Genomic DNA, 26,208 nt, shown 5'->3' on the forward strand with positions numbered 1-26,208 from the left:
GGATAAATAGCATTCTCCATTTCTAATGAATTTCTCTGGATTTGTCTAATTTCTCCTCTCTTCATCTGGCAGCTCGTGGACTACAGAGTGGAGTTCAGCAAGTGGTGGGTGGCAGAATTCAAGACAATCAAGTTCCCTTCCCAGGGCACAGTCTTTGACTTTTACGTTGATCCAGAAACAAAGAAGTTTGAGCCTTGGTCTAAACTTATTCCCCAGTTTGAATTTGATCCAGAGGTGCCCCTGCAGGTAGGTGACCCCAGCAGCTTGCTGGGCTGGAGGAGTCCCTGTGTTTTAGTGACTGAACGTGGGTGTTTCAAAAGGCCAGGCACTGATGGAATTCTTCATTGGATACAACTAAATCACCCATCTTTTTGCTGTGCTTTGGCTGTAACAGCACAACCTCCATCCATCTTGCAAACACGAGTGATGTACAGCAGGGGCAGGGCTGCTGTGCCCAGGGTGCAGAGAGAAGCGGTGACACAGAGCAGGGACAAAGCCTCTGAGGCACCACGACTTGTTGTCACTCTCGTGGCTGTAAACAGAGATGGGCTTATGTTTGGGCCAAGAAAAGAGTCCCTCAGGTAGCGAAATGTGCTTGCCAGTTGCACACCTCTGGTTTTTTTCAGAAGTGCCACAGTGAGCAGATGACTTGTAAAAATATCGCTGCTTTAGCAAGGCGGGATTTTGTGCGGGGATCCAGGGTTCACATGAAAAGATAGATTTTAATGGCTGGCGGCAGCACATCACCCCTTCCCTAAAAGGCTCAGTGGCTTCCAGGGCAGGGGGCACTGAGGTGGGTGCTGTGCCCCCAGGCCTGCCTGGTGCCCACGGCGCAGACGGTGCGGCTGCGGTTCCTGGTGGCCAGGCTGCTGCAGCGCCGGCGCCCCGTGCTGCTGGTGGGCACTGCTGGCACGGGCAAGTCTGTGCTGCTGGGGGACACGCTCTGCTCGCTGGACACCGACGTCTTCCTGGTGAAGAAGGTGCCCTTTAACTACTACACCACCTCTGCCATGCTGCAAGGTAAGCTCTTAAAGCGTGCTGGGGCCTTTACAGAATCACAGAATAATGAGGTTGGAAGAGACCTCTGAGATCATCGAGTCCACCCCCCGCCCTCACACCTCAACCAGACCATAGCACCAAGTGCCATGTCCAGCCTTTTTTAAACACATCCAGAGATGGTGATTCCACCACCTCCCTGGGAAGAGCATTCCAGTGCTTTATTATTCTTTTGGTGAAAAATTTTTTAGGTTTAGGTTGGACATCAGGAGGAATTTCTGCATTGAAAGGATGGTTGGATATTGGAATGGGCTGCTCAGGGAGGTGGTGGAGTCACCATCCCTGGAGGTGTTTGACAAAGCCTGGATGTGGCACTCAGTGCCATGGTTTAGTTGACAGGGTGGTGTTGGGTCACAGATTGGACTTGATGATCACAAAGGTCTTTTTCCAGCTGGGTTAATTTTGTGGTTCTGTGTGATTCTGTGTCATTCTGTGATTCTGTCATTCTGTGCCATTCTGTGATTCTGTGTCACTCTGTGATTCTGTGTCATTCTGTGACATTCAGTGACATTCTGTGTTTCTGTGTGATTCTGTGACATTCCTGGGGCATCCATTGTGGTTTGGAGCTGGATGTGCACTGAGAAGCTCAAGGAAAGACCCGTGGGTGAGTTGCCCATGTTGTTGTGGGCCCACTCACAACCCCACGGTGAAACTCTCTTTTCAGCAGAGCCCTGCTCTTGTGGAGATGTTTTCCAACCTGAGGATTTGCCTTCTTAACCCCACCACTCTGGTTCAGGGCTGTGCCAAAGCCCAGGCTTCAATCTGCTGCACTTTCCATGGCTTCTATTGACTTGAAGTGTTTCTAACATGCTGGAATTGAAGAATAAGACGGTTTTTTTGGAGATGTCATTCTGTGCCATTCTGTGATTCTGTGTCACTCTGTGATTCTGTGTCATTCTGTGACACTCAGTGACATTCTGTGTTTCTGTGTCATTCTGTGACATTCCTGAGGCATCCATTGTGGTTTGGAGCTGGATGTGCACTGAGAAGCTCAAGGAAAGACCCGTGGGTGAGTTGCCCTTGTTGTTGTGGGCCCACTCACAGCCCCACGGTGAAACTCTCTTTTCAGCAGAGCCCTGCTTTTGTGGAGATGATGTTTTCCAACCTGAGGATTTGCCTTCTTAACCCCACCACTCTGGTTCAGGGCTGTGCCAAAGCCCAGGCTTCAATCTGCTGCACTTTCCATGGCTTCTGTTGACTTGAAGTGTTTCTAACATGCTGGAATTGAAGAATAAGACGGTTTTTTTGGAGAGGATCCAAACTGTCCTCGGGGTGCAATGATGGGAACTGCGTCCCAATTAGAAGTGAGGATGGTGGCAATGGCCAGGGCTGCATGCTGGGGCTGTGCTCCTACCCTGCCACAGCCCAGCGTGTCCCCTGGAGCAGGTGCCACCCCCTCCCCAGGGGCACAGAGCTGCTGACCTGGGGGGCTCAGACCCCCAAGGAATTTCTTGCCCCAGGGAAGCCCTTCAAGGAAAAAAAAATGGGTTAAACCTCCCTTTCTGGCCAGTCTCACAGCCATGGGCAGCGTGATGGTTGCAACCTCCTTTTTCCTTTTCCTGCTGGAGTGAGGAGTGCCCTGGCTTGGGAGGGGGCTGCGCTGGGGACCCTGGTGTTCCCCACCTGCCCAGGTGAGTGTGTGCAGCTGTGGGGCAGGTACAGGCTGTCCCTGTTGCTCTGAGCTGAGCCCTCCCCTTCCTTCCTCTGCAGAGCCCAGCACATCTTCATCACAGGAAATGTGATTTATGCTGCCTGGCATCCTTCCCCACTGCTCATTTTTTAGTTAATTTGTCCCTTTTTGTGGAGTTTGTCAGTTGGCTGCTTCTTTTTCTTCCCCAGCAGGTGCCTCTTTAGATTTGTAAAATGTGAATCCAATGCAGTTTGGGGTTTTAGTTTTTATTTACTTTGCAAAGAGCCAACCTGAAAGCCAGGAATTTTTTACTCCAGGTGCTTGTTGGGACAGAGATTTTTAAGGTGCAGAGCTGCACTCTCGAGGGGAAGCACAGGGATGTGGTTCAAACAATCTTTGTGGACCTGTAGCTTACAGATTTTCATGTGCATGGGGGTTAAAAGGAGCCAGACTCTCTCTGTGCCCAAACCTGGGCACAGTTTTGGGGATTTTCTTTGGTGTATTGTGACCAAATCCCACTGCCTGTGGAGCCTGGAGCTCTGGTGTGCTGCTCCATGCCCTCTTGGACCTCTGCTCCTCCATCAGCTCCATCCCTGCCCTCATTGCCCACCTTCCCCCTCCAGATCTGTAGAAAATGACAATAAATGTTTTTTTGGGGTTGGGTACTCTTCCCCCCATGGCCATCAGGGTGAGAGGAGGCACACTTGCCATGTCTGGTGTGCAGTGAGTGTTTGAGGGGCTGATGGGGATATGTCAGGAGCCCAGAGCAGGGACCCTGCAGGATTACTGTGGGATAAGCTTTGAATTAAAATGCAACTTCCACAAACATGTCACTTCATCCCCAGTAATTGCATTTCACTATGATGAATCTCCTGCATCCTTGTTTAACCTCGAAAAGGGCTGATTTTATGTGTTAATTAAGGCCTAATTAAATTTAAATTAAATGCTTATTTGAAACACTTAATTTGACTTGCTACCAGAAATTTCAAATATTGTGGTTTTATTGAAGGGGTAGAGAGGCTCCACTGAGGAAAAATCTATCATTTTTCTAAGCACAATTCATGGCTTTGTGCAGAAGTGTCTGTGACAAGAAAACAGCTGAATTCTTAGTGGGTAACCAGGCTGTCTGCAGGGCACCCAAGCAGGAAACAAATTGGGTTTTAAAAGATTCATGGTTTGAAAAAATAACCCCAGAATATAAATTTTCCCTAATAACTTTTGCCCTTGATAAGGGATGGCTGAAGTGTGCATTTGCATGAAATTTTTATCAAAACTTCCAGTTGTCCCTAATTACAAAGGATTGCTCCTTGCCTTGCTGCTGCTTACAGGACTGGTGATAACCCCAAACTCTGTCAGTGAAATAAATTCTGCCTCCATCTCCAGGAGAGCTGGGAGCACCTGGGAGTGAAGATGGGCTCCAGGATGGGCAGAAAATTCACCCCAGGGCCCAGAAAAGCTGCTGCTGTTTGCTTTGCCCCTTCCTGAGGCAGGAAAGGTTGCACTGAAAGAAATCAATAACCTATAAAACATTTTGTGCAGCAGCGTGGGGTGATCTGCATTAAATATCACTCCAGCACTGTAAATATTCCCAATATGCTACAGTCTGGAGCAGCACATAACCTCAGCCTTCTCCTAGAACAAATGGGAATTTTCCAGAGCTTCCAAATGAGTTTTCTCCCCATGCTCTTCCTTCCTAAAAAGCCACAAAGGTGGCAGGTGGAGCTGGGAGGGCTGGGGCTCCCTGCAGCAGGCTGAGCACTCATCCCCGTCCCTCCTGCCCCTCCAGGTGTGCTGGAGAAGCCTCTGGACAAAAAGGCTGGCAGGAGTTACGGCCCCCCAGGCACCAAGAGGCTGGTGTACTTCATGGATGACCTGAACATGCCCCAGGTGGACGCCTACGGGACCGTGCAGCCCCACACCCTGCTCAGGCAGCACCTGGACTACGGACACTGGTACGAGCTGCTGGGCCTTTGCTCTGGGGTGGCACATCTAAACTGGCACATCTAAACTGGCACTGCTAAAAGCAAGCAAAGCAAAAAAGCAGAAGTGTAATGTTAGATTGGAGCATGTATTTCCCTTAAGCTTGATGAATCGTGTTCCCTGGGCTGTTGGGGTCCGTTCCAGCTAGCTACGGACACTTGCTCACACCATAAAAATAGACTAAGGTAAAAGATTGAGAAGTGCTCTTCTCCACGTGGGAATGTTCTCCTTTATTCCAAGAGACACACCAGGAGGATGAACCCATGGGAGAAAGAGGGTGTTCCCTGGTGGCAGGGGACATTTATACCTAGGGATGGGGACAGAGGGAGAGGTCCACAGGCAATGGGACACCAGTGAGGGGAGGGGTAACCCAGGAGGGACCACCAGGGGGTACTGGGGTGGGTGAGGGAAAGATCATGAGATGGGGGAAAGGGATAACAAGCCATGTGGCATAAGCTATTCAGTGCAATACAGAACTACTCTCTGCAAATTCCCACTCACGCAGTGCAAGAGAACAACTAAAACTGGTGCACCACAACATAAGCTGTCACCTAACAAAAAGTTCTATAACACTACTGATTGCCACACTTATAAAACCCAAAGTTCTCAGTCTTTTGTGGGTGAAACACAAGATGTCAGGTGCAAGGATGGGCTGAGAACTTTTTGTCCAGTCTGGTGTTGGGAATGGGGTTTGAGATGAATGCAGAGCCCTCTTCCCATCCCGTGGTGGAGCTGGCTGGGAGGCTGTGGGTGAGGAGAGCACTGTGCACCCTGGGCTGTCCCATGTCACCAGCAAACACTCCCTGAGCATGGAGGGAGGCCATGGACTGCCCCTGCTGCGAGATCCTGGTGCTGTTTTCAGCCAGGCAGCAGCAAACAGTTGTTTTCCAGGCAGAGGTAATCTCTAGGAAAACCAGCAGCAGTGCTTTGGAAGGAGAGTGGAGTGCTTTACACTGCAGCCAGCAGGACAGGGATACTCACAGCTCTCCCACGGGAAAAACAAGGCAGAGACACAGAGACATTCCCAGTCTGCTCAGCTGTGTGTGCCCAGACTTGAACAAAATCTTCCCAACCACAGAAGCACAGTGGGGTGGGAGCAGAAATTCAGGGCTGTGGGTGTTGGGGAGGTTGGGCAAAAAGGGGGTGTGTGGGGTGTGTGGGAGCCATGCCACATTTTGGGGACACCATGTGCCAGCTGTCCCCTCCCAGGTGGGTCCAGGCTCCCTGCCCTGCTCTCAGCAGCAGCTCTGGTGCACCCTTGGTGCTGCTGCTGAGCCCGGGGTGCTGAGGAGGGACAGGGGCACAGCTCTGCTCCCTTGGGCTGCTCTGGTTGCACATCCTTCCCTGCAGCCTGCCTGCCCTGGCCCTGACCAGAGTCCCTCCCGTGGTTTCCCACAATTTCCATGCTGGGGCTGAGCCCAGAGCTTTGCTCAGCACTCGTTACCAGCTGGTGGAAACGCCAGCTCCAGGATCTCCCCCAGCAGCTGGGCCATGTGGAGAGGGGCAGAATGTCACCCCCCTGAAGCCACGAGGGTCCTGGCAGCCCACAGTCCCACTCAGGGGTGTGTGCTCACCGCGTGTGGCGTTTGCTGTGCCCCAAGGTACGACAGGAGCAGGCTGTGCCTGAAGGAGATCAGCAATGTGCAGTACGTGTCCTGCATGAACCCCACTGCCGGGAGCTTCACCATCAACCCCCGGCTCCAGGTAACGCCCTGCTCCAGGCTCTGATTTTTGGGTGGCTTGTTCAGTGTAGGAATGTGCCCCCTCTTGATGGAGTGACAAAACTATCCTTTGTCCCCTTAAAAAGGAAAGAAGCCCAGGAGTTTCCTTGATTAGGTGAAAAGACATCCCATGGGACCTGGGGGACTTCACCTCACACTTAAGGATAGCCAATTGGACAGCAGCTAAAAAGTCCTGCCTGCGCAATTTACTAGAAAAAGAAGAGAACAAAGGAAATAATCACTTTTGTGGGGTGTTTGACCAGGAGCAAGAACCTCTTGCACCTGGCTTGGTTTTTTCTCTGTTTGTTATTTTGCCTTTTATTAAACCTTTTTGTTTCCAGCACTGCAGCAGAAGTCATCCTGCTGATTTTATGCCTCCAATAGTACCTGAGCTATCTTGGGTGTGTGTTATAGACCTCCGAGAGCTTATGAGACCTGGCTCAAGGAGGCTCCTGTAACAGTTCAGGCCCAAGGCTCCAGGAGAACCCGTGGCAGATCCTGCTGTCGTTCAGTCAGTGGAAACAGCATGAAGTGACTAATTCCTGATGGAATTTCTCCTTTCTTTGTGTTTCCTCATTTTTTACTGCTCAGTGGGAGGAAGAAGTCACAAGTTCCCCAGCAGCTGGACACCCACTCTCAGGAAAACTTCTGGTTCAGACAGGCAGATTTTGCCCTCCTCTAGCTGATTCTGCTGGACCAGAGTTCTTGAAAGTCTTTTGGTGGCCAGGCATTGGAACTTGCAGCCCAGGGAGGTGGTGGAGTCACCAGCTCTGGATGTGCTCAAAAATGAGTAGATGTGGCACTGCACAGTATGCTCTGGGATTTGTTCAAAGGTTGGACTTGATCTCAGAGGTTTTTTCTAACCTTAATCATTCTACGTTCTCTTCCTCTGCAAGCTCCTCATCAACAAAGTGTCTCCTGGGAGGGGCTGCTCCTACCACAGACAGGCCTGGGCTTCCCCAGGGCTCTGTGGGGCCTTCAGACCTCTCAGCTCTTCAGTGGACTGAGCTTCCCTTGTGAAACACCACTGAAAATCCCTTGTCCAGCCAGCAGAAGGTGTCTCCTGCCAGCTGTCCTCTGCTGGGAATATGGAGGGGGGACATAGTTCCAGTGGGCTTCAAGGCATGGGATCATAGAGCATGCCAGGTTGGAAGGAACCTCCAAAGATCATCTGGGCCAACCTTTCCTGGGAGGTGGAGCCCAGATGAGATTGTTCAGTGCTGTGTCCAGCCACAGAAAGGGCACTGACCTGCGAGGTGGTTTCCGTCTCTGACCTTCCCACCTCTCACTTTCTCTTCCTCAGCGTCACTTCTGTGTCTTCGCTCTCTCCAACCCTGAGCAGGACTCTTTGTCCAGGATCTACAGCACCATCTTAGAGCAGCACCTGGCCAGTGGGAACTTCTCAGAGGCTGTGCAAAAATCAGCCCAGCAGCTCATTGCCCTGGCCCTGGGGCTCCATCAGAAGGTGGCTGCCACGTTCCTGCCAACAGCTGTCAAGTTCCACTACGTTTTCAACCTCAGAGACTTCTCCAATATCTTCCAAGTAAGTGCAGCTCCTGTCCTGTGCCATTTGGAGTTTGTGCCTGTGTCACAGGCAGCTGAGGTCCCTCTGGCCCTTGGTGAGCCAAACACAGTGTGCCACTCAGCAGTGACACAGCATGGGTGTTCCCTGAGCTCAGGGGTGACCTGGGGCCATTCCCTGACCCCTGACTGGTTTTGGGTGGATTCCAGAGCCATCACCCATGACTATTTACTTTCCAGCCTCCTCTGGCCAATGGGGAGGGATGCACAGCTCCAGAGGGAGGTGTAGATTTTGAGGGGTTTGAAGTGTCCTCTGGCTGGAAAAAGGACAAACAGGAGAGAGCTTTGGGCTCCTGACCCCAGCCCTTTGAGCAGTGGCTGTTGTCAGGGTGCTGGAGCTGGGCTTGTCTCGGTGATCCCCACCCCACTGGTGTGGGTGGGGGTCCGTGGCACCACCCCACCACACAGGGAAGCTTTTCCTGCTTGGGACAGGAGCTGGATGCTCTGTGGGTGCTGGCCCTGAGGAGAGGACAGCAGTGGCTGGTTCAGCTGCTCTGCCAGAGCCAGGGCAGCTTGGTGGCTGTACCAGCACGTCCTCTCAGGTGCTCAGCATTGAGCATGCAGGATGGCAGTTAAAGAGTGATAAATCAATCCAAACCAGCTTTGATTTTACCACTGAAACTGAATCACCAGCCACTGCACCAAAGTGAAGTTGTTCAGCTCCAGAAATGTTGTCTTCCATCCTTGGTGAGATTTTGTTTTTCTGTTTTCCCCAGCAGTCTCGTGCTTTGGAGCAGCTGGTGTTACTGCTCAAAGAGCCTTTCAGATTTTCAGGCTGATTAATAAAATTTGATAAATTCCTGAGCAGCCACACCGAGGGTCAGCACCGTAGCCTGTTCTAAACCCCCAGCTGGTCATTTGTCACTGTCCTTGTTAACACCTGCTTCACAAAGTGGGGACGTGGAAGTTCAGAGCCTTGTGCCTGCCATCAGACAGGAGCTGAGGCAGAGACAGACAGAGAAATCTGGGACCAGGACCTGAACAAGTGACTAACTCCACTGTGGCAGGAAGGAGTCAGGGCTGTCACTGTGCTCAGCTGAGCATCAGCAGCTCAGGATGTGAGATGTGGGTCTTGGTAAATCCTGCCTTCCAGTTCATCTGGGTTTTGGGAGGTGCAGGGAGAGAACAATTCACCTTTTCAGTGGGAGGCTTTAATTTGATCTGCTGAATGTGCCAGGGTTGGGGGTAACAGAAAACATCCTGCCAGCTCCCAGCTCTGGGCCAGAGGGTGACAGGAATGCTCCTCATTCTCCTTTCAAGGGATTCCCCATCCTCTTCTTTTCTTTGTTTCTTTTAAATGTTGGCTCCACCTCCATCCCAGATGCAGTGACCCACAGCCACGTGTCCCTCTTGCTTTTGGGGTGTGGGGGTCTTTAGATTCAGTCCCTTCAGAGGGATTGAGCGATTTTTAATTCTATTTTAATCAGTTTGGGATCTGATGTGTTTTTCCTTCCTCTCTGAGTTGTCAGCTTTTCTCACCATTTTTTTTTTTTCTGGAATAAATAAAATAATTTGACAGCTGTAATGACAGATGTGAAATCCAAACAATCTGAGCCGTGGACCAGTGAGCAGAGAGGGCCTGCTTTACATTGCTTTCAATGCATTTAATATTTAATGTATAAATAATTAGATGTTAGGAATAAAAGCTGTCTGTTTAATTCATACCATTGAAAACCCTGTGTGCTGTTAATAGGCTTAGTATAGGCGACACCTCTTTGAAATATAATTCTTTTATGCATTTTAATAGAGTTCATGGTAAACATACTGTGCTAAGCAGACAGCAACTGATATTTCCTGCAGGCAGAATGCACCTAATTAGAATTAATTGATTAAAAGAAAAAATAGCCACCAGTAACATTTCCAAACCTTTTTTTCCTTCTTGACAAAGCACCCGTGGCATGGGGCTGGGATGGCAGAACCACGTGTCTGGGCTGGTGCCTGGCTCTGCAGGGCCCCAGATGCTGAGAGCAGGACCCCAGCCCAGCCCGGGGAGGCTGGATGGGGGATTCAAATGGGTGCAATCAGTGTAAACCTTCAAAAGAATGTGGGAAACCTTCCCAGGGCTGTGGGCAGCAGGTTGAGGAGATGATTCCACCCCTCTGTGCTGCTTTGTCAGACCTCACCTGAAGCACTTGTCCAGCTCGGGGGTCCCAGCACCAGGGGACCTCCCAGGAAGGACCTGGAGGTGCTGGAGGGAGCCCAGAGGGACACCAGGATGATCAGAGGGATGGGGCAGCTCTGCTGGCAGGAAAGGCTGGGAGAATTGGGGTTGTTCAGCCTGAGGAGTGCTCTGAAGTGAACTGACTGTGGCCTGAAGGGGCTCTGAGAGAGCTGGAAAGGAGCTTGGGACAAGGGATGGAGGGACAGGACACAGGGAATGGCTTCCCACTGACAAAGAGTAGGTTTAGATGGGATCCTGGGAAGGAATTCTTGGCTGTAAAGGGTGGTGAAGCCCTGGCACAGGGTACCAGAGCAGCTGCTCCAAGGCCAGGCTGGACATTGGGGCTGGGAGCAGCCTGGGACAATGGGAGGTGTCCCTGCCATGGCAGGGGTGGATTGGGATGATCCTTAAGGTCCCTTCCAACTCAAACCCCTCTGGGCTGAGAAGCAGCTTTGGGAGTTTTGGATTCACAAAGGACACGTTCCCTGGGTGTTTGGGGTGGGGTTGCCCAGGTGCAGGTGGCTGGGAGGGGACTCAGCCTGGTGGGTGCTGGGGTGGATTCCCTCCAGCCAAGCCTGGCTTTCCTGGCTCTCCTTGCTCCCCACAGGGCCTGCTGTTCTCTACCCCCGAATGTCTGAAGCAGCCCCAAGACCTGGTGAAGCTCTACCTGCACGAGTCAAACCGGGTGTACCGGGACAGGATGGTTGAGGAGGTGGATTGGGACACTTTTGATAAAATCCAGCGGGAGATGGTGAAGAAATGCTACGACGTAAGTGTGGAGGTCTGATGAGGTCTGATTCTGATGAGAATGGAACAGAATGGGTTTATTGAAAGGGAAATCAGTTCTGGGGATTTTCCTTTCCCTCTCTTTCACCTCTGTGCTTGTTTCCCCTTTTCTAACACACAGGTGCAACCATGTGGACATAAAAGGCTGGAACACCACAATTCCCTTGGAAGGCGGCTCAGAGCTGCAGTGGGTTTTCCTGCATTTGTTCTCTATTTTCTTCTCTTTTACAGGATATTGAGGACACTTTAGAGCAGGCCAAACACATGAATATTTATTGCCATTTTGCCAAAGGCCTCGGGGAGCCTGGCTATAGGCCAGTTCCGAGCTGGGAGGAGCTGAACCAGATCCTCGTGGAAGCCTTGGAGAGCTACAACGAAGTCAATGCTGCCATGGACCTGGTACTGTTTGAGGATGCCATGAGCCACGTGTAAGGGCTTTTCTGCCTTTATTCTCCCATCATTTGTCCGTGCAGGTGGTTTTTTGGGATTTCCTGGAGGATGTAGGAGTATGGATCCGTGGGCTGAGGCAAATAATTTGTAGTTCTACAGGGCCAAGTGCCAGGTCCTGCACTCTGCATAAACATTTCTCAGATGTGACAACACTCAGGTGCTTTTTTGTCTTCCCTTGCCAGCCAGGACAGAGCTGGTTGTACTGGGCTTTCCCCAGATGCTGACTGCTGGTTTAGAGCCACATTTACACAGGCCCTTAGAGGGATTTTCCTCTGTATAAAGTAAGATTATGTGCATTCAGCCTACTACTTTTAAAGGATGGAGGCATTTAAACTGCTTTGATCCTCTGGAAAACCTGCTTGCATGGAGATGCCTGGAGGTGCAGATGGATTCCAGCTGGAAATTGGACATGTGGGACTATATGAAAATAAGCCTCCTGCTGATTATTATGAAGCTGTTGACGTGCTTTGGGGGGCACCTCCAGCTCTCACACACAGCCTGGGGGAATCCCAGCAGAGACAGAATCACTTCTGGGTGCTGAGATGCAGAGCTGGCCTTAGGTGGCTTCAGGAGATGGAGCTGCCCTGGCAATCAGAGCTTGAATTTGTGCAGAAACCTTGTCCCAGGAGGTGCAGATTTGGGACTCTAAGCTGGAAGGAAGCCCCTGACCTGCTGCAGCCAGGGTGGGTGGTTTTAATTCTCACTGGACCTGGCAGCCTGTTATATATATCTGTATATTGTATATACACAGGAGTAGCATTTGCATATTTATATATATATATGTATGTGTGTGTGTATATATATATATATACAATGTATATATATATACACAAATGTGTATATATATATGTATATATACACAAATGTATATATAGAATTTTTTTTTAATACACAAAAACAAATTTGTCTGTTCCAAGTGCTCCCAACCACTTTGTTTTTTGGTTTTGGTGGTTTTTGACCACTGGGCTGGGGCAGATTTTCCCTGACAGTCTGGGCATTCCCTCCTCCATCCATGGGGGCCATGGAATCTGCTGTCCATGAGTGTTTCTGCTTGCATTGCCTGCAGAATGGTGACAGGAATGTTGACCCTGTGCTCCTCTAGCACTTTGCAGGAATCGGGATTTGCAATTGGAATTTGCAAAACATGGCACTGCCCCTCCAGTTCTTACTGAGAATAATGAGGAAAGCAGGATTTGAGCACCCAGCAGCACTTCACGATTTCACTGGAGCTGAGTGAATCTCATTCGCTGCATTTGGAAATTGCATTTGGCTGAAATACACAACCTCTTCCATCTCAAACAGCTTCTGAATGTCAGCTTGAATTTGCTGAAGATTTTCAGTTGGGAGAAAAAAAAGAAGCAAAAAAGACATTTGATGACTTAATATGTGTAGGGCCATGGGGGATATCTGTCAGTCACCTCATCCAGGGCTGTGTCACAGCACGGAGCCCTGGGGAGCACATCAAGGCAGTGACACGGGCAGAGCTGGCCTGGGTAATTCAGAGCAGGAATGCTAAAGCTCTCCTCACAGTCTGGATTGCTTTTATGGAAATAATTTCACAGAAATTATTAAATTATAATAAAATCGGTCAGAGTCTGTGCATAGATTATGGAATACTGGAGCTGTAATAAAGCAGGGTAGTGTTTCTCACTTTCTTAAATTAAAAATAATTAGATTAATCCAGGAAAATAGTGAAGGGAGCTGAATAAAGGAATGGGGCTTGTGTTTCAAACCCAGGACAGGGAAGGTTTCACAGGTGGGATCCTCTGGACACCCCTCACCTAACAGGGAACATGTGGGGGTGTCAGCATTTGCTTAAAGAGAACAAAAGGGAGGCAGACAGGGTTCACCATAGGACCCTCAGGGCAGCAGACCTGGGAAATAACAGCAAGTTCATTGTAAGAGTGAGAAAATCTCACTCTTATGTAGTGGTGGTATGGATAAAAGGAACAGAGAATGTTTTCCAGGCAGGTTTGTGCCATGCCAGCCAGCTGTGAATGTTCTGGAATGCTCAGCAGGGCTCCTCACCTGTGCACGAATCCCAAAGTCCTGACAAGAGGAGCTTTTCTGGGGAGGGGAGTCAGAATTGAATTTTGCTCTCAGTTTTTGCATGTTAATGTAGTGTCCTTTTCCCCTTGCACTCCCTGCAAAGACACCCAGGCCTTCACTTAAAACATTGTTCTGTCCAGCAGGACTTGGCAGGTGGAAAAAAAACAGGGCACATTTTGAATTGCCACCAAACTTGAGGTTTTTTTCTGGACAGGTCTCAGCAGAGATGGGCATTGATTGCTGCCACGTCTCCGAGACTGCCATTCTTCACCCCGCTCAGAACACAATTTCCTAGTGAATAAAATATGTATTGAAAAGCAGTGGGCAGAGAAATAGGAAATACTCCTGTTAATGAGAGGTTTTGTATGCCTCGGTGCAGCTGCCGCATCAGCCGCGTCCTGGCGGCGCCGCGGGGGAACGCGCTCCTGGTCGGCGTGGGAGGCACGGGGAAGCAGAGCCTGACCCGCCTGGCTGCCTTCCTCAGCTCCCTGGAGGTCTTCCAGATCACCCTGAGGAAAGGCTACGGCGTCCCTGACCTCAAGGTGGGGGATTTGAAATGGAGGGGAAGGGAAAAAAAAAGAGCAGAAGTTGCCCTGAAGGGTCGTTGTGTGTTGGGAAAGAGAATGGGGGAGGATGATCGTGAGCTCAGGTGTGCCCAGGTGGGCAGGAGGTCAAGGTCACCTGGGCTGATGGAGTTCTGGGGTGGCAACAGGGCCAGGGCAGTGCCCGTCCCCTGTGCTGGCACTGCTGGAGCACCTCCAGTGCTGGGGACAGCTCTGGGACACTCAGGACAGGAAGGACACTGAGGGGCTGGAGCGTGTCCAGGGAAGGGAACGGAGCTGGGGAAGGGTCTGGAGCTGCAGGAGAGTTGAGGGAGCTGGGAAGGGGCTCAGCCTGGAGAAAAGGAGGTTCAGGGGAGATCTTGTGGCTCTGCACAACTCCTGCCAGGAGGGGACAGCCGGGGGGATTGGGTTGTGCTCCAGGGAACAGGGACAGGAGGAGAGGGAACGGCCTCAGGCTGGGCCAGGGCAGGCTCAGGTTGGATATTTGGGAATATTTCTTCATTGAAAGTGCTGTTCAGCCCTGGCACAGCTGCCCAGGGAGGTGGTGAAATGCCCACCCCTGGAGGGATTTAAAAGCTATGTGGATGTGGCATTGGGGATATGGATTAGCGGTGGCTTTGGCCACTCTGGGGGAACAGTTGGATATGATGTCTTTAGAGGGCTCTTCTAACCTAAATGCGATACTGAAACACCCCAGAGACAACATGCAGCTGTGGAGAGGAGCAAATGCCTTGCTGCAGTGTGTCTGCCCCGGGCTGCAGCCACACCTGGGCTCTCCTGGCACTGCCCTGAGAACATCCCAGCCCCGAGCCTCAGCCCTCACCTGTGCCGATGTTCTCAGCCACTGGACAAGTTCTGAAGGATCCCATTTCTGTGCCTGGCCCGTGCTTTGCAGCATGTGAGCCCTCCTGGTGTCCCCCTTGCAGGCAGACCTGGCAAACCTGTACCTGAAGGCTGGGCTGAAGAGCGTGGGCTCCGTGTTCCTGCTGAGCGACGCGCAGCTCGCGGACGAGCAGTTCCTGGTGCTGGTCAACGACTTCTTGGCATCAGGTACAGCCCTCGGGCTCTGCCTTCCCCTCTCCTGGGGAGTTTTGCTCCTGGCAGCACCTGGAATTCTGGAATAGACAAAGGGGCAATGATGAAATGTGCTGGAAGTTACATTTCCTGGTGAATAAAAGATGAAGTTGAGCTCTGGAGTAAAAGCTGTGCCAAGGTTTCCCTGGGCCTCTATGTACCATCAGCTGGGAGATTTCTTGTGCTTCCCTCATGGCTTGTACCTGTTTTTCCATATGGCATGGGATTCTGCAGATAGTTGTTAAGGGATGTGTCTGTTGAGCTGTTTCAGCGGGGGGCAGAGCCAAGGGAATCTATCACCAGGTGAGGAGTTTCACCTGTGGATCTCCTGCATCCACCTCAGAAATTAAGGTTGTTTCTGGATACAAGATTTGGATGGAGTATCTGTGAGCTGGAGGATGAAGGGGTGACCTTGTCAGTGTGTGTCACCTGGCTGCTTATCCCATTCCAGTCCTTTCCCTGTCGTTTTTCCAGTTGCATTCAGGTTTTTGAGGTGCTGCTCCCCCAAACCATTGCAGGGCAGTTGGTGTCCACACCAGTGCTCCATTTCCCTGCAGAGCACGGCACAGGTGTGTGTGGCTGAGCAACCCTGTGCCAGCTGTGCCAGGCAGTTCTGGGGGTGCAGGCTGTGTCACCAGGACCATGGGAGGACACCTGCAGTGGGCATGTCCCCATTTTCTCTGGCAGATCCCTGCCACTTTTGGCCTTGTTTGTGAGTTGGATGGGGAAGGTGGCAGCTGGGCCAGGTCCCACCAGGGATGGGGAGAGGTGAGGAATCAGCAGCACAACTGCTGGCGAGTAGCTCCAGAGGTGACATGTGTGGCTGTAAATTGGTGGCCAGATGGCTTCAGCAGCAAACAAGCTCTGAAGCTCTTCCCTCTGAATCAGCTGTAGTGATTGTGATCAGGAGCAGGGACAGGATTGCTGCAGATTGTGGGGAGGGGCTCCCACCAACTCCTACCCGTGGTGTAGATGCACAAACATCTCATGACTGAACCTCAGGAGAGCTGAGATTCCTCAGCCTGCAGAAGAGAAGCTCTGGGAAGACCTTAGAGACTCTTCCAGTGCCTAAAGAGGCTCCAAGGGAGTTGGAGAGGGACTTGGGACAAAGGGACAGGAGAGGGGACAATCCTTCCCTGGCAGGCTGGGCAGGCCCTGGCACAGGTGCCCAGAGCAGCTGTGGCTGCCCCTGGATCCCTGGAAATGTCCAAGGCCAGGTTAGATGGGGCTTGGAGAACCCTGAGATAGTGGAAGGTGTATTTCTTACTGGTTTCACTTGTCATTATCTAGAACAAAATATACCTTTTAATCTCTTGGATGAATGAGCAGATTTCTGATTAGTGTATTTCCCTAAGTGATCAGTGCTCACATTGAAAGGATCTGGCTCAATAATGATGATTTTAATCAAATCAGAAGCCAGAAAGGAAGTGAATATGTGATATATTAAGGAAACAATAAGAAAAAAAAAATTTGGTTGGTTGCATTTTTGGCAAACAGCTGCTTAACTATTAACTTATAAAAGTTTTTACAAGATTTGTAACTTGTAAAATGTTTGGATGGTTTGGGAGTTACTTGGCCACTGCTGGAAAGTGCCCTGAACAGCTGCAAAAATTTTACATGTAATTAATGCATTTGCAAAACTTCAATGATTTTATAATATGTATGGCTTATTAGGGATTTGAATATTTCTTTTTTAATCTAATTAGACTGCAGAGCTAAAAAAAAAAATTTTTCTACTTTGACTCTATTCTCACTTCCTTTCCCTTGTGTTTTATAAGGAAGTTTGCTCTCACAGATGTTTATTTTTCAGCAGAATGACCTTCTGTGCCCCTTTGCTGCTCCTGGGGCTCAGGGGGACCTGGTGCAGGGGTTTTACCTGAGGAGGGGACATCCCTGAGCCCCTGAAGAGGGGGACAGCAGCTTCCCTTTGCTCTGAGACCACAACAACATCCAGACGTTTAAACCCCAGCATGCCCTCCTCTCCTAGGGGAAATCCCGGATCTCTTCCCTGATGATGAAGTGGAAAACATCATCAGCAGTGTGAGGAATGATGTCAGGGGCCGGGGGCTGCTGGATTCCAGGGAGAATTGCTGGAGGTTTTTCATCGAGCGAGTCCGACGGCAGCTGAAGGTGAGATGGAGCACGAGGGGCTGGTGCTGAATGATTTTTTTTGCCTTTTTCTTTTATAAATTCTCTGTGTTCTTCACACACATATTTCTAGCCTGTTATTGTATTAGTAGCTAGTTCCTGTACTTTTCCCTAGCCAGAAAGACAAAATTCCAGAGCTCCAAGCCCAGGGGGTATAAAGCCTCCATCCTATCTTGGTTTTTCTGTGAACCAAGGCCAAAAACCAGCTCTTCAAGACATATTTTCATAAACAAAGTTTAGTTTCCATCTGTAGTCCATTTACATATTGGAGTTAATTGTTCAGTTACTGTTTTAGGTTATGAAGTCCCATCCTGCTTGTTTTTCTCTCTTCAGCCCACATTGTTTGTGCTCTTGGGCCTGAGATTTGGATCATTTGTCCTTGGTCCCCAGCTAGAGAAGGAATTGTTTTGCCTCCTGTTGTGGGAATCCAGGACTCCTGAGCAGCTGACCAATATGATCAAGCAGAGGCTGTTTATTGTTTACATTACACACATATTTATAGATTCTACAAACTACGAAGCACACACTTCTTGATTGGTGCCTTTGTCCTTTCACTCGTTTTCTGCCTGCATTTCTCAGAGTATGTGGTTGGTTACAGTCCAGGTATTTCACAATCCTCGGGAGCTGCTCTGGTGTCACTGGGAGCTGCTGATGTCTTACTGGGAGCTGAGGGTATCTTACTGGGAGCAGATGTCTCACTGGGAACTGAGGATGTGTCAATGGGAGCTGAAGATGTCTTACTGGGAGCTGAGGAGGAGTCACTGGGAGCTGCTGAGGTGTCACTTGGAGTTGAGGATGTCTTACTGGGAGCTGCTGAAGTGTCACTGGGAACTGCTCTGGTGTCACTGGGAGCTGCTGATGTCTTACTGGGAGCTGAGGATATCTTACTGGAAGCTGCTGAGGTGTCACTGGGAGCTGATGGCACTGCCAGGGAAAGGACAGCTCTGCCAGCACAAGGGCAGCCCCAAACCTGCACAGAAAATAACCTGCTGCTCTCCCCACTTGTGTCTGAGCCTCTGGAAATCTCAAGGGCAAAAATAGGTCAAGTTCTCAGTGATGGCAATCTGCTACTAGAATAGAGATTTGTTTCTGTTTATTTAGTTTTTCCAGGCAGGATTTAGGAAGAATAAAGCCTACAACGTTTCTTTTTAGGAGTGTGCACTTTTCCCATTTGTACAGGAGAAAAGCCCAAAATTATACTTAAAAGAGCTGTTATTTTGTAGAGAAATTGCTTGGAATAAGATAATGTGTGAGATAAAAAGATATAAAAAAGGTGTATAAAGTACATGGGCAACAAAGTTATTTTAGAGATAACAGTGAAAAGGGATCAGCTGAGGTGTTACACCCTGGATTGTGCCGCAGCAGAATCAAAAGTTACCAAATTCCTTTCTATTCAGCACAGACCTGTGTTTATATATAGTTTTCTATTTAAAACAGATTCTCCTCATCTTCCCATCTTCCCTTTAGGATTCAGTCAAGGAATCAATAAGCAAATTCATGGCCCACGTCCACATCAGTGTCAACGAGGTGTCCCGGCTGTACCTCAGCAACGAGCGCCGCTACAACTACACCACCCCCAAGTCCTTCCTGGAGCAAATCAAACTCTACCAGAACCTGCTGCTGAGGAAGGACAAGGATTTAAAGGCAAAAATGGAGCGCCTGGAGAACGGCCTGGAGAAGCTCAAGAGCACCTCTGCACAGGTAAGGGCTCCTTGGGGTTGGTTTGCCTTGGTTTTTTTTTTGTTTGGTTTGACGGAGAGCTTGCGCAGAAGAAGTTTGGGCTGGATCCTCGCTCTAGTCTGGCTTGAGCTGGGTTTCTGGAGGAACAGAAGTGATGCTCTGTGCTGGAAAGGAGAATGGAGAGGTGTGTGCCCAGTCTCTGCTGTTTGGGAGGTAACTGAAAGATTTTGGTAAATAAAATGAGATTGGGATCCAGCTGGCTCTGCCATCCTCTTTTAATGGTTAAATTTCAGCTGTGGTGACAAAACAGCTTAGAAAATACAGGACAGTCAGTGATTGTTGAAGTTGCATCCAGGAAATCTACAATAACCCCAGCAAGACTCTTTCAAACTAAACAGTGCATGCTGTTAAAATGAAGCTGATGTTCATTTTTCCTTCCAATATGCTATCCATCTTTAAGGAAAACTAATACATGTATGAAATGCACATCAGTCATCCCCAAATCCCCCAGCTGAAAACTCCCACTGGCACACTCCTCTGGCAGTGACTGGAAGCTGTTCTGGGTGTTTCCCAACCCTCTCTGCAGTGACACCCACATCTGTTGCTACACTCCCATTCTGCTCTCCATTTCATATTCTATTAACTCTTACAAATGTTTGCTCGCAAAGCTTCTCCAGTGGCAAATGAGGCTCTCCTGGAGCTGCTCTGGAGGAATGCAGGAGGGTTGATGAGAAGGAAGGACTGGCAGGTCCATCCCCTTCCACACATCAGCTCTGGGGGCATCAATCACATCTGTCACCCTCAGGGGACACAGCGTGCCTGGAGGTGATGGATGGGCGGGCTGGTGCTCTCAGTGCTGATATCTCCATCTCCCTTCAAACAGTCCCTGCTCATGGAGCAGGACATGGCAGGGGTGGGCACTGCCACGTCCCCTGTGCTGGTTTTTGCGTCTCCTTTGGAGGGAGGGGGAAGCAGAGAGCACTGGTGGCACCCACCAGAGCCACGAGGCCATGCCCTCACTGCCCATCACACACCTCAGCTTGTCACCAAAACTACAGGAAAAACAAAAACCCTCCAACAACACTTTTAGTGTTAGAGAATTGAGACATTATTATATTCTGGCCAGGATGTACAACAGAAATAATTTCATTCACACGCAGCCTGGGTGTGCAGAGAAAACCATTCCATGGCACATGAATTTTGCCAGATTTTTCACAAATTTTATACAGTCAAAACCCATAGAGATTCATTGGTTCAGTGTTCATTGATATCAAATTATGGAGTTCTTAGTCTTTGGTTTCCTGTTGGTTCCAGATCTCTTCCTCTCTGATGCTAATTATGTTCTCATTACCTCTGATGCTAATTAAGTTCTCATTCTTGTTTCTCTTTTTCCAGACCAGGTGTCTCAGACCATGCCAGGGGTGATGTTTGGAGCTGATGGTCGTTATCTTTTCTGTATCTTCTGTGCTATTCCCACTTTGTTAAGATGTTAAATTCATCAGGCCTTGCCTGATGGAACAATGCCCTGGAAAGAAACACAAATCCCCTTCCCTGGGGACAAAGGCAAACAAACCTGACTGAAATTATAAAATAATACATTTTAAACTTGGTATATTTTCCAACAACCTCACCTCACCCATGCAGGCGATAGTTCTGATGGACCTCTGGGGTGCTGCTGTTTTTTCAGGATTTCCCAGTGGTGGATAAGGTGGATTAGGTTTATTTTTTTGGGGGAGCAGCTAATATGAAATGAATCTTTTGAGAACAAGTCCCTGGGTCTGTTGTGACACATGGGAACCCTTCTGTATCCTTCAGGCTTCTCTTCAGTGGGTGATGTGTGGGCAGGGTTCTCTGCTGAGGCAATGGGAAGGATGGGAAAATCAAATCCCAAGAAAGATGAAAGAGCAGTGTTGGTGTCTGGTTGCAGTGAGGCTGGGCTGAGAGGTGCCTCCTTGAGCAGGTAATTAAGATGCAGAGCAGTGAGGACAAACACGTCAAATTCAAGTCTAAAATTAGCACTGGGGGCCTAAAATTAAACACCTAAATTACCAGATGTGCGCAATAGTCAAAACTGCTGTTGATTTGAAAGCAGAGTGTGGGTATTTATCAGTATTGGAAATCATACCAGCATGTTCAGTCTTAAACATGGGTTTAAGTGGCTGAACTTTACATTCACCCCAGGAAATACCCGCTCTGGGGGCTGAGGAAGTGAAGGGTCCTCTCTCTCACCAGGTGTGTCAGCTGCAGGTTGTGCTGGGGGGAATTTTCAAAGTAAAGGGGGAGGATTTTGATCTCTGGGTATCACCTGGCTGTGCCCTAGCTCTGGGGACTGGTGCTCACCACTGGCATTCTCCAGGGCCCAGTAAAGGATGAGGTTTGTGTATTTCTGTATTTCAGAGTGCCCTCAGCACGAGGGGCTGTTTTATCAGGAGCTGCAGGTATTTTTTTACTTTGCTGCTCCCATTTCAAAATAACCTCTCTGCCTCCTTTCACTGTGGTCCACTCTACCTTTATCCCCTTTCTTTTTTTTTTCTTTCCTGTGGAGATTTGGACACCTTGATGCTGTTGATCAACTTTGCTCCTCCAGCAATGTTCTACAAGCAGCTCTCCCTGTGGACAGTGCATCCTCAGCACTCAGGGAAGCTGAAGCCTCCTTCCCGTTAGGAGATAATGGATTGGGAAGATGTGTGGGATGAGTCATTTGTTTTTCAGAGTGCTGTGTGCCACCGAGAGGTCAGCACCCATTGCTGAGTAATTCTGAGGATGGCTGTGGTTAATATTGCATCACTGCATTCCAGATTCCAGCCTGCCTGCCACTATCAATTAATCGCTGACCTTTTGATGTATTTTGTGTTCTTGAAACAAGGCAGGGACAATCAGATAAAATGAGTCTTCTGGGAGCCTGCCCTCCAGGTTTTCTTCTCTTCAATAATTTTTCTCATGCTGTTCTGGTTGTAGGCAAGGGCTTCTCCCTTCCTTTCCCTGATGAAGTCACAGCACATTACCCTTGAATTTCTCATTTGCTTTGCTCTTTCCCTTTCCACCTCACATTACTAATTGCTTATCAGATTGTTCTGCACTCAGGAAGCTGCTCACAGGTTTCTCATGGAATCACAGAATCACAGAATTTTTTGGGTTGGAAGGGATCTTAGAGATCATAATTTTTCACCCCCTGCCATAGCAGGGACACCTCCCACTGTCCCAGGTTAATCCAAGCCCTGTCCAGCCTGGCCTTGGGCACTGCCAGGGATCCAGGGGCAGCCCCAGCTGCTCCGGGCACCTGTGCCAGGGCCTGCCCACCCTGCCAGGGAAGGATTTCTTCCTGACAGCCAACCTAACCCTGCCCTCCTTCAATCTGAAGTCATCCCCCTTGTCCTGTCACTGCAGGCCCTTGCAAACAATCCTTCTCCAGCATTCTTCCTTTTTTAAAACCCTGACAAAGCCATTTCCCCTTCCATTGCTGGGGAGCTTGGCAGGGCACTGTGTGCTCCCCGGGGCTGAGCTTACACCTGCTCTTTGTGCTGCTGTTGAGTGCCCGTGGATTTTAATCCCCTGCTTGTTTTGTCCTGGCCCTGTAAAGCCCTGGAGCCGCCGTTTGTGTGTGTATTGTGTGTGTACCCAGCACACAAAGGCTGATTTCTGGGCAGAAGGTCACAGCCATATCAGCCATCAGCAGAGCCCACTTCAATTTCCTGCAGCCCCCAGAGACCTGGAGATGAACAAGGAGCTGCTGCTGGGTTTGTCACACGGAGGGATTCTGTGAGCCTGGATTTACAGCTGTGCCTTTGTCCTGGTGAGAGCAGTCCCACAGAGCCAGGAGCAGGGGGTGGTGATGGATGGAGGGCGTGTGGAGAGCCCTGAAAAACTGTTCTCCACGTGAAGCCAATGCCAAATGTCAACAGCTTCAGTTCATGGATTGCAGGCTGTGCTTTCCCTTCTGGTATCAGAATGGTATCTCCAAAACCAGTGGCTGGCTTCCCTTCCTGTGAGTATTTTTGTGTTGGTAAAGATGTACCCCAGGAGCTCAAAGTGAACCTTTATGAGCCTGAGAGCAGGCAGGGAAAGGCTCCATGGTCTGCCCAGAGCCTGGGAAAATTCACTGAAATGGGGATTTTAGCAGGAGGTTTTCTGTCTGCAATGAGAGCCTGTGTGAGCTTCCCCCTGTGCAAATCCTGCTGAGGGCTCCCCTTGTGAGCAGGGGGTGAGGAGATGCCACCATGGCCGTGCTGGTGGCCTCCTGGCTGCCAGCTCAAGGGGATGTACCTTCTCAGACTCATCTGACATCACATCTAAAACCCCTTGAACCTCAGAGCTCTGGACCTGTCAGCAGATGCCAACTGCAATTTTTCTGGGGTGAAAATAATGTTAGGAAGTTCTTCCCTGGGAGGGTGGGGAAGCCCTGGCACAGGGTGCCCAGAGCAGCTGTGGCTGCCCCATCCCAAACCAGGCTGGACCGGGTTAGGAGCAGCCTGGGACAGTGGAAGGTGTCCCTGCCCATGGCAGAGGGACTGGATGGGGTTTCAGGTCCCTTCCAACTCAAACCATTCCAAGTTTCTGTGATTCCTGCTGGACTGATGGTCTCAGAGCTGGTGCTGCCCCTGCCCTGTGCCTGGGGAGGGCAGGGGGTGCTGGGGTGAGCAGGAGGCTCAGGGAGCTCCTGGGGCACAGACTCTGCTCCAAACCACCTCGTGCCCAGGTTTGCTGCTGGTGAGGCTGAGAAGATGAAGTGAGGCTGAACTGTAGCCTTGCCACCTCCCCTGCAAGGCACAGCACCTCTGCTCAGGGGGGTTGTGACATCAGAGCTCGTGCCCAAAGGTGATGGGTTTGGGTTTACAGTGATTTCCTGCACATTCCTGCTGTGTGATGGGGCTCCTGGGCTGCATGAAACTGATGTCTAAAGAGAGGCTGCCTGGAACAGAGGCTGGACAGAGTTAAAGGAATAAAGCAGGAAATTATGAAAAAAACCATTCAAAGGATCCACCTTGGGCAGTGCAAGAGCCCAGCCAGGGCTGCACCCAAGACGGACCCAGCATGGACTCAGAGTCACGAGTTTTCACACTTTTATCAGTTTTGGTCCATTCCCACCTTGGGTTCACTGTCCAATTGCAGCTCCAGGGGATGCAGTCCCACCCTCCCAGGTTGCTCTCCTCCATCCCCTGTTCTTTGCACTTTTTGGGGCTGAAGCTGCAGCGGTGTCCTTGGTTCTGGGGCTGGCAAAGGATTGTTGTGTGTGCCTGAGCTGTGAGGAGAGCTGCTGACACTTGGTATGGAGCTCAGAGTTATTTACCAATGCAGTGCAGAGTCTGGCAATACGGAAGGTCCAACTGAAGGCATCACCATGGCTCTGCTGACAGCCAGACCCTTCCTGCCCTGGGGTCCCCTGTGTGTGAGGCTGTGCTGGGCACTGAGGAGCAGACAGGGCAGCTCAGCTCCCACACATCTCTGCCCTGCAGGTGGATGAGCTGAAGGCCAAGCTGGCAGCCCAGGAGGTGGAGCTGAAGCAGAAGAATGAGGATGCTGACAAGCTGATCCAGGTGGTGGGGGTGGAGACGGAGAAGGTGAGCAGGAAGAAGGCGGTGGCCGACGAGGAGGAGCGGAAGGTGGCCCTCATCGCCCAGGAGGTGGAGCAGAAGCAGAAGGACTGTGAGGAGGACCTGGCCAAGGCTGAGCCTGCCCTGGCAGCTGCCCAGGCTGCTCTCAACACCCTCAACAAGGTGGGGTGAGGATTCCCAGTGGTTTTCCTCCTCGCTGGGGGAGAGGGGCTGTGTCATCTGATGGCCCAAGTTCTGCGCATTGTATTGTCCCTCCTCCAGCTTCCTCACTGCTGGTGCTAAAGTGTGTAAAAAAGGATTGGATGTGGCACTCAGTGCCATGGTTTAGTTGACAAGAGGGTGTTTAGTCACAGGTTGGACTTTATGATCTCAAATGTCTTTTCCAACCTGGTTGTTTCTGTGATTCTGGAGTTCCTGGTGGAACTCAGAGCACCCATGAGGCTGCACCATGTTCCCCTTCACTCATTGCCACGGAGAGGAGCAGACAAAGCTGGTCCAAAGGAAGATGTCACTGGGAAAAGCTGTGATCAGGAGATAAGCATTGCTCTGGTTGCAGGAGATTGGTTTTGGGAGGAGTTTTTGTGCCTTGGAAGGTTTGTCCTTCAAGGGTGCTCCAGGGGTTCCCATTTGATGTGGCACTCAGTGCCGTGGTTTAGTTGATGAGTGGTGTTGGGTCATAGGCTGGACTTGATGATCTCAAAGGTTTTTTTCCAACCTCATTCATTCTGTGGTTCTGTGATGTGCCTGAGAGAGGGACCTGCAATTTGTTTTGGTCTGCAGTTCATGCATAGTGTGATAGTGAGTTTGAAAACTTGGGAAGTCAGGAGTTGGAGACAAAAATGCTCTTTTGGTTCCTCCAGTGCAGTTTGGCTGCTTGCCCTGTGAGGGTGCCTGGGCTTTCTCAAGAGCTGCATTCCCTGAACCCGGAGGGCTGCAGGATGTGGGAATCAGAGGATGGATTTGGCACTGGCATCTCAGCTTGGGTAGGAGGGAGCATGAAGGGAAGCTCTGAAGGTTGTTTTAGAGGGTTTGATTGTTATTACTACAGATTTCATTCTTATTTATCCCAATCTTCTGAGAGGGCATAAAACCTCCTGCTCCCCCAGGACCTGGGGAGGAGCAGTGTGCTGTGCTGGTCCCAGGTGGGATGTCAGGAGCAGGGAATGGAGCAGATGTGCTGCAGCCATGCAGAGCAGTGATCTAAAGGCAGCACTGCTGGGGCCCAGAGGAGCCCAATTTATCAGATTGATAGCCTGGGAGCCTGGCTCTATTAGCGGCAGAGTGAAAAGGAAGCCCATTCATTTTTACCTAACAACCTTGTTTTCCCCTTTTCAGACCAATCTGACAGAGCTGAGGTCCTTTGGGTCACCTCCTTCTGCTGTCAGCAACGTCACAGCAGCCGTGATGGTGCTGACGGCCCCAGGAGGGAAGATCCCCAAGGACAGGAGCTGGAAAGCAGCCAGAGTGGCCATGGCAAGGGTAGACAGCTTCCTGGACTCCTTGATCAAGTTCAACAAGGAGAACATCCACGAGAACTGCCTGAAAGCCCTCCAGCCCTATCTGCAAGACCCCAAGTTCAACCCCGAGTTCGTGGCCACCAAGTCGGCGGCGGCGGCCGGGCTGTGCTCGTGGGTGCTGAACATCGAGCGCTTCCACCGCGTGTTCTGCGAGGTGCAGCCCAAGAGGCAGGCTCTGGACAGGGCCAACGCTGAGCTGGCAGCAGCCCAGGACAAGCTGGCCACTGTCAAGGCCAAAATCGCCGTGAGTGACCTTGGGG

At 50.4% G+C, this 26,208-nt stretch overlaps 1 protein-coding gene across 1 annotated transcript in view; it reads left to right on the top strand.

Moving 5' to 3' along the window:
* The window catches only part of DNAH9 (dynein axonemal heavy chain 9), a 141,846-nt gene that overhangs the window by 48,141 nt on the left and 67,497 nt on the right, over positions 1–26,208 (top strand). Inside the window, 13 exon segments of the mRNA XM_041465912.1 lie at positions 73–246; positions 813–1,020; positions 4,473–4,638; positions 6,268–6,370; positions 7,691–7,930; positions 10,737–10,898; positions 11,147–11,343; positions 13,794–13,956; positions 14,904–15,027; positions 17,039–17,181; positions 18,667–18,900; positions 24,333–24,593; positions 25,767–26,192. Of these exon segments, the coding sequence (XP_041321846.1) occupies positions 73–246; positions 813–1,020; positions 4,473–4,638; positions 6,268–6,370; positions 7,691–7,930; positions 10,737–10,898; positions 11,147–11,343; positions 13,794–13,956; positions 14,904–15,027; positions 17,039–17,181; positions 18,667–18,900; positions 24,333–24,593; positions 25,767–26,192 (2,601 nt within the window).

Source organism: Pyrgilauda ruficollis, unplaced genomic scaffold (genome assembly GCF_017590135.1).
Source record: "Pyrgilauda ruficollis isolate IOZ18807 unplaced genomic scaffold, ASM1759013v1 scaffold194, whole genome shotgun sequence".
In the NCBI taxonomy this organism is placed as follows: domain Eukaryota; kingdom Metazoa; phylum Chordata; class Aves; order Passeriformes; family Passeridae; genus Pyrgilauda; species Pyrgilauda ruficollis.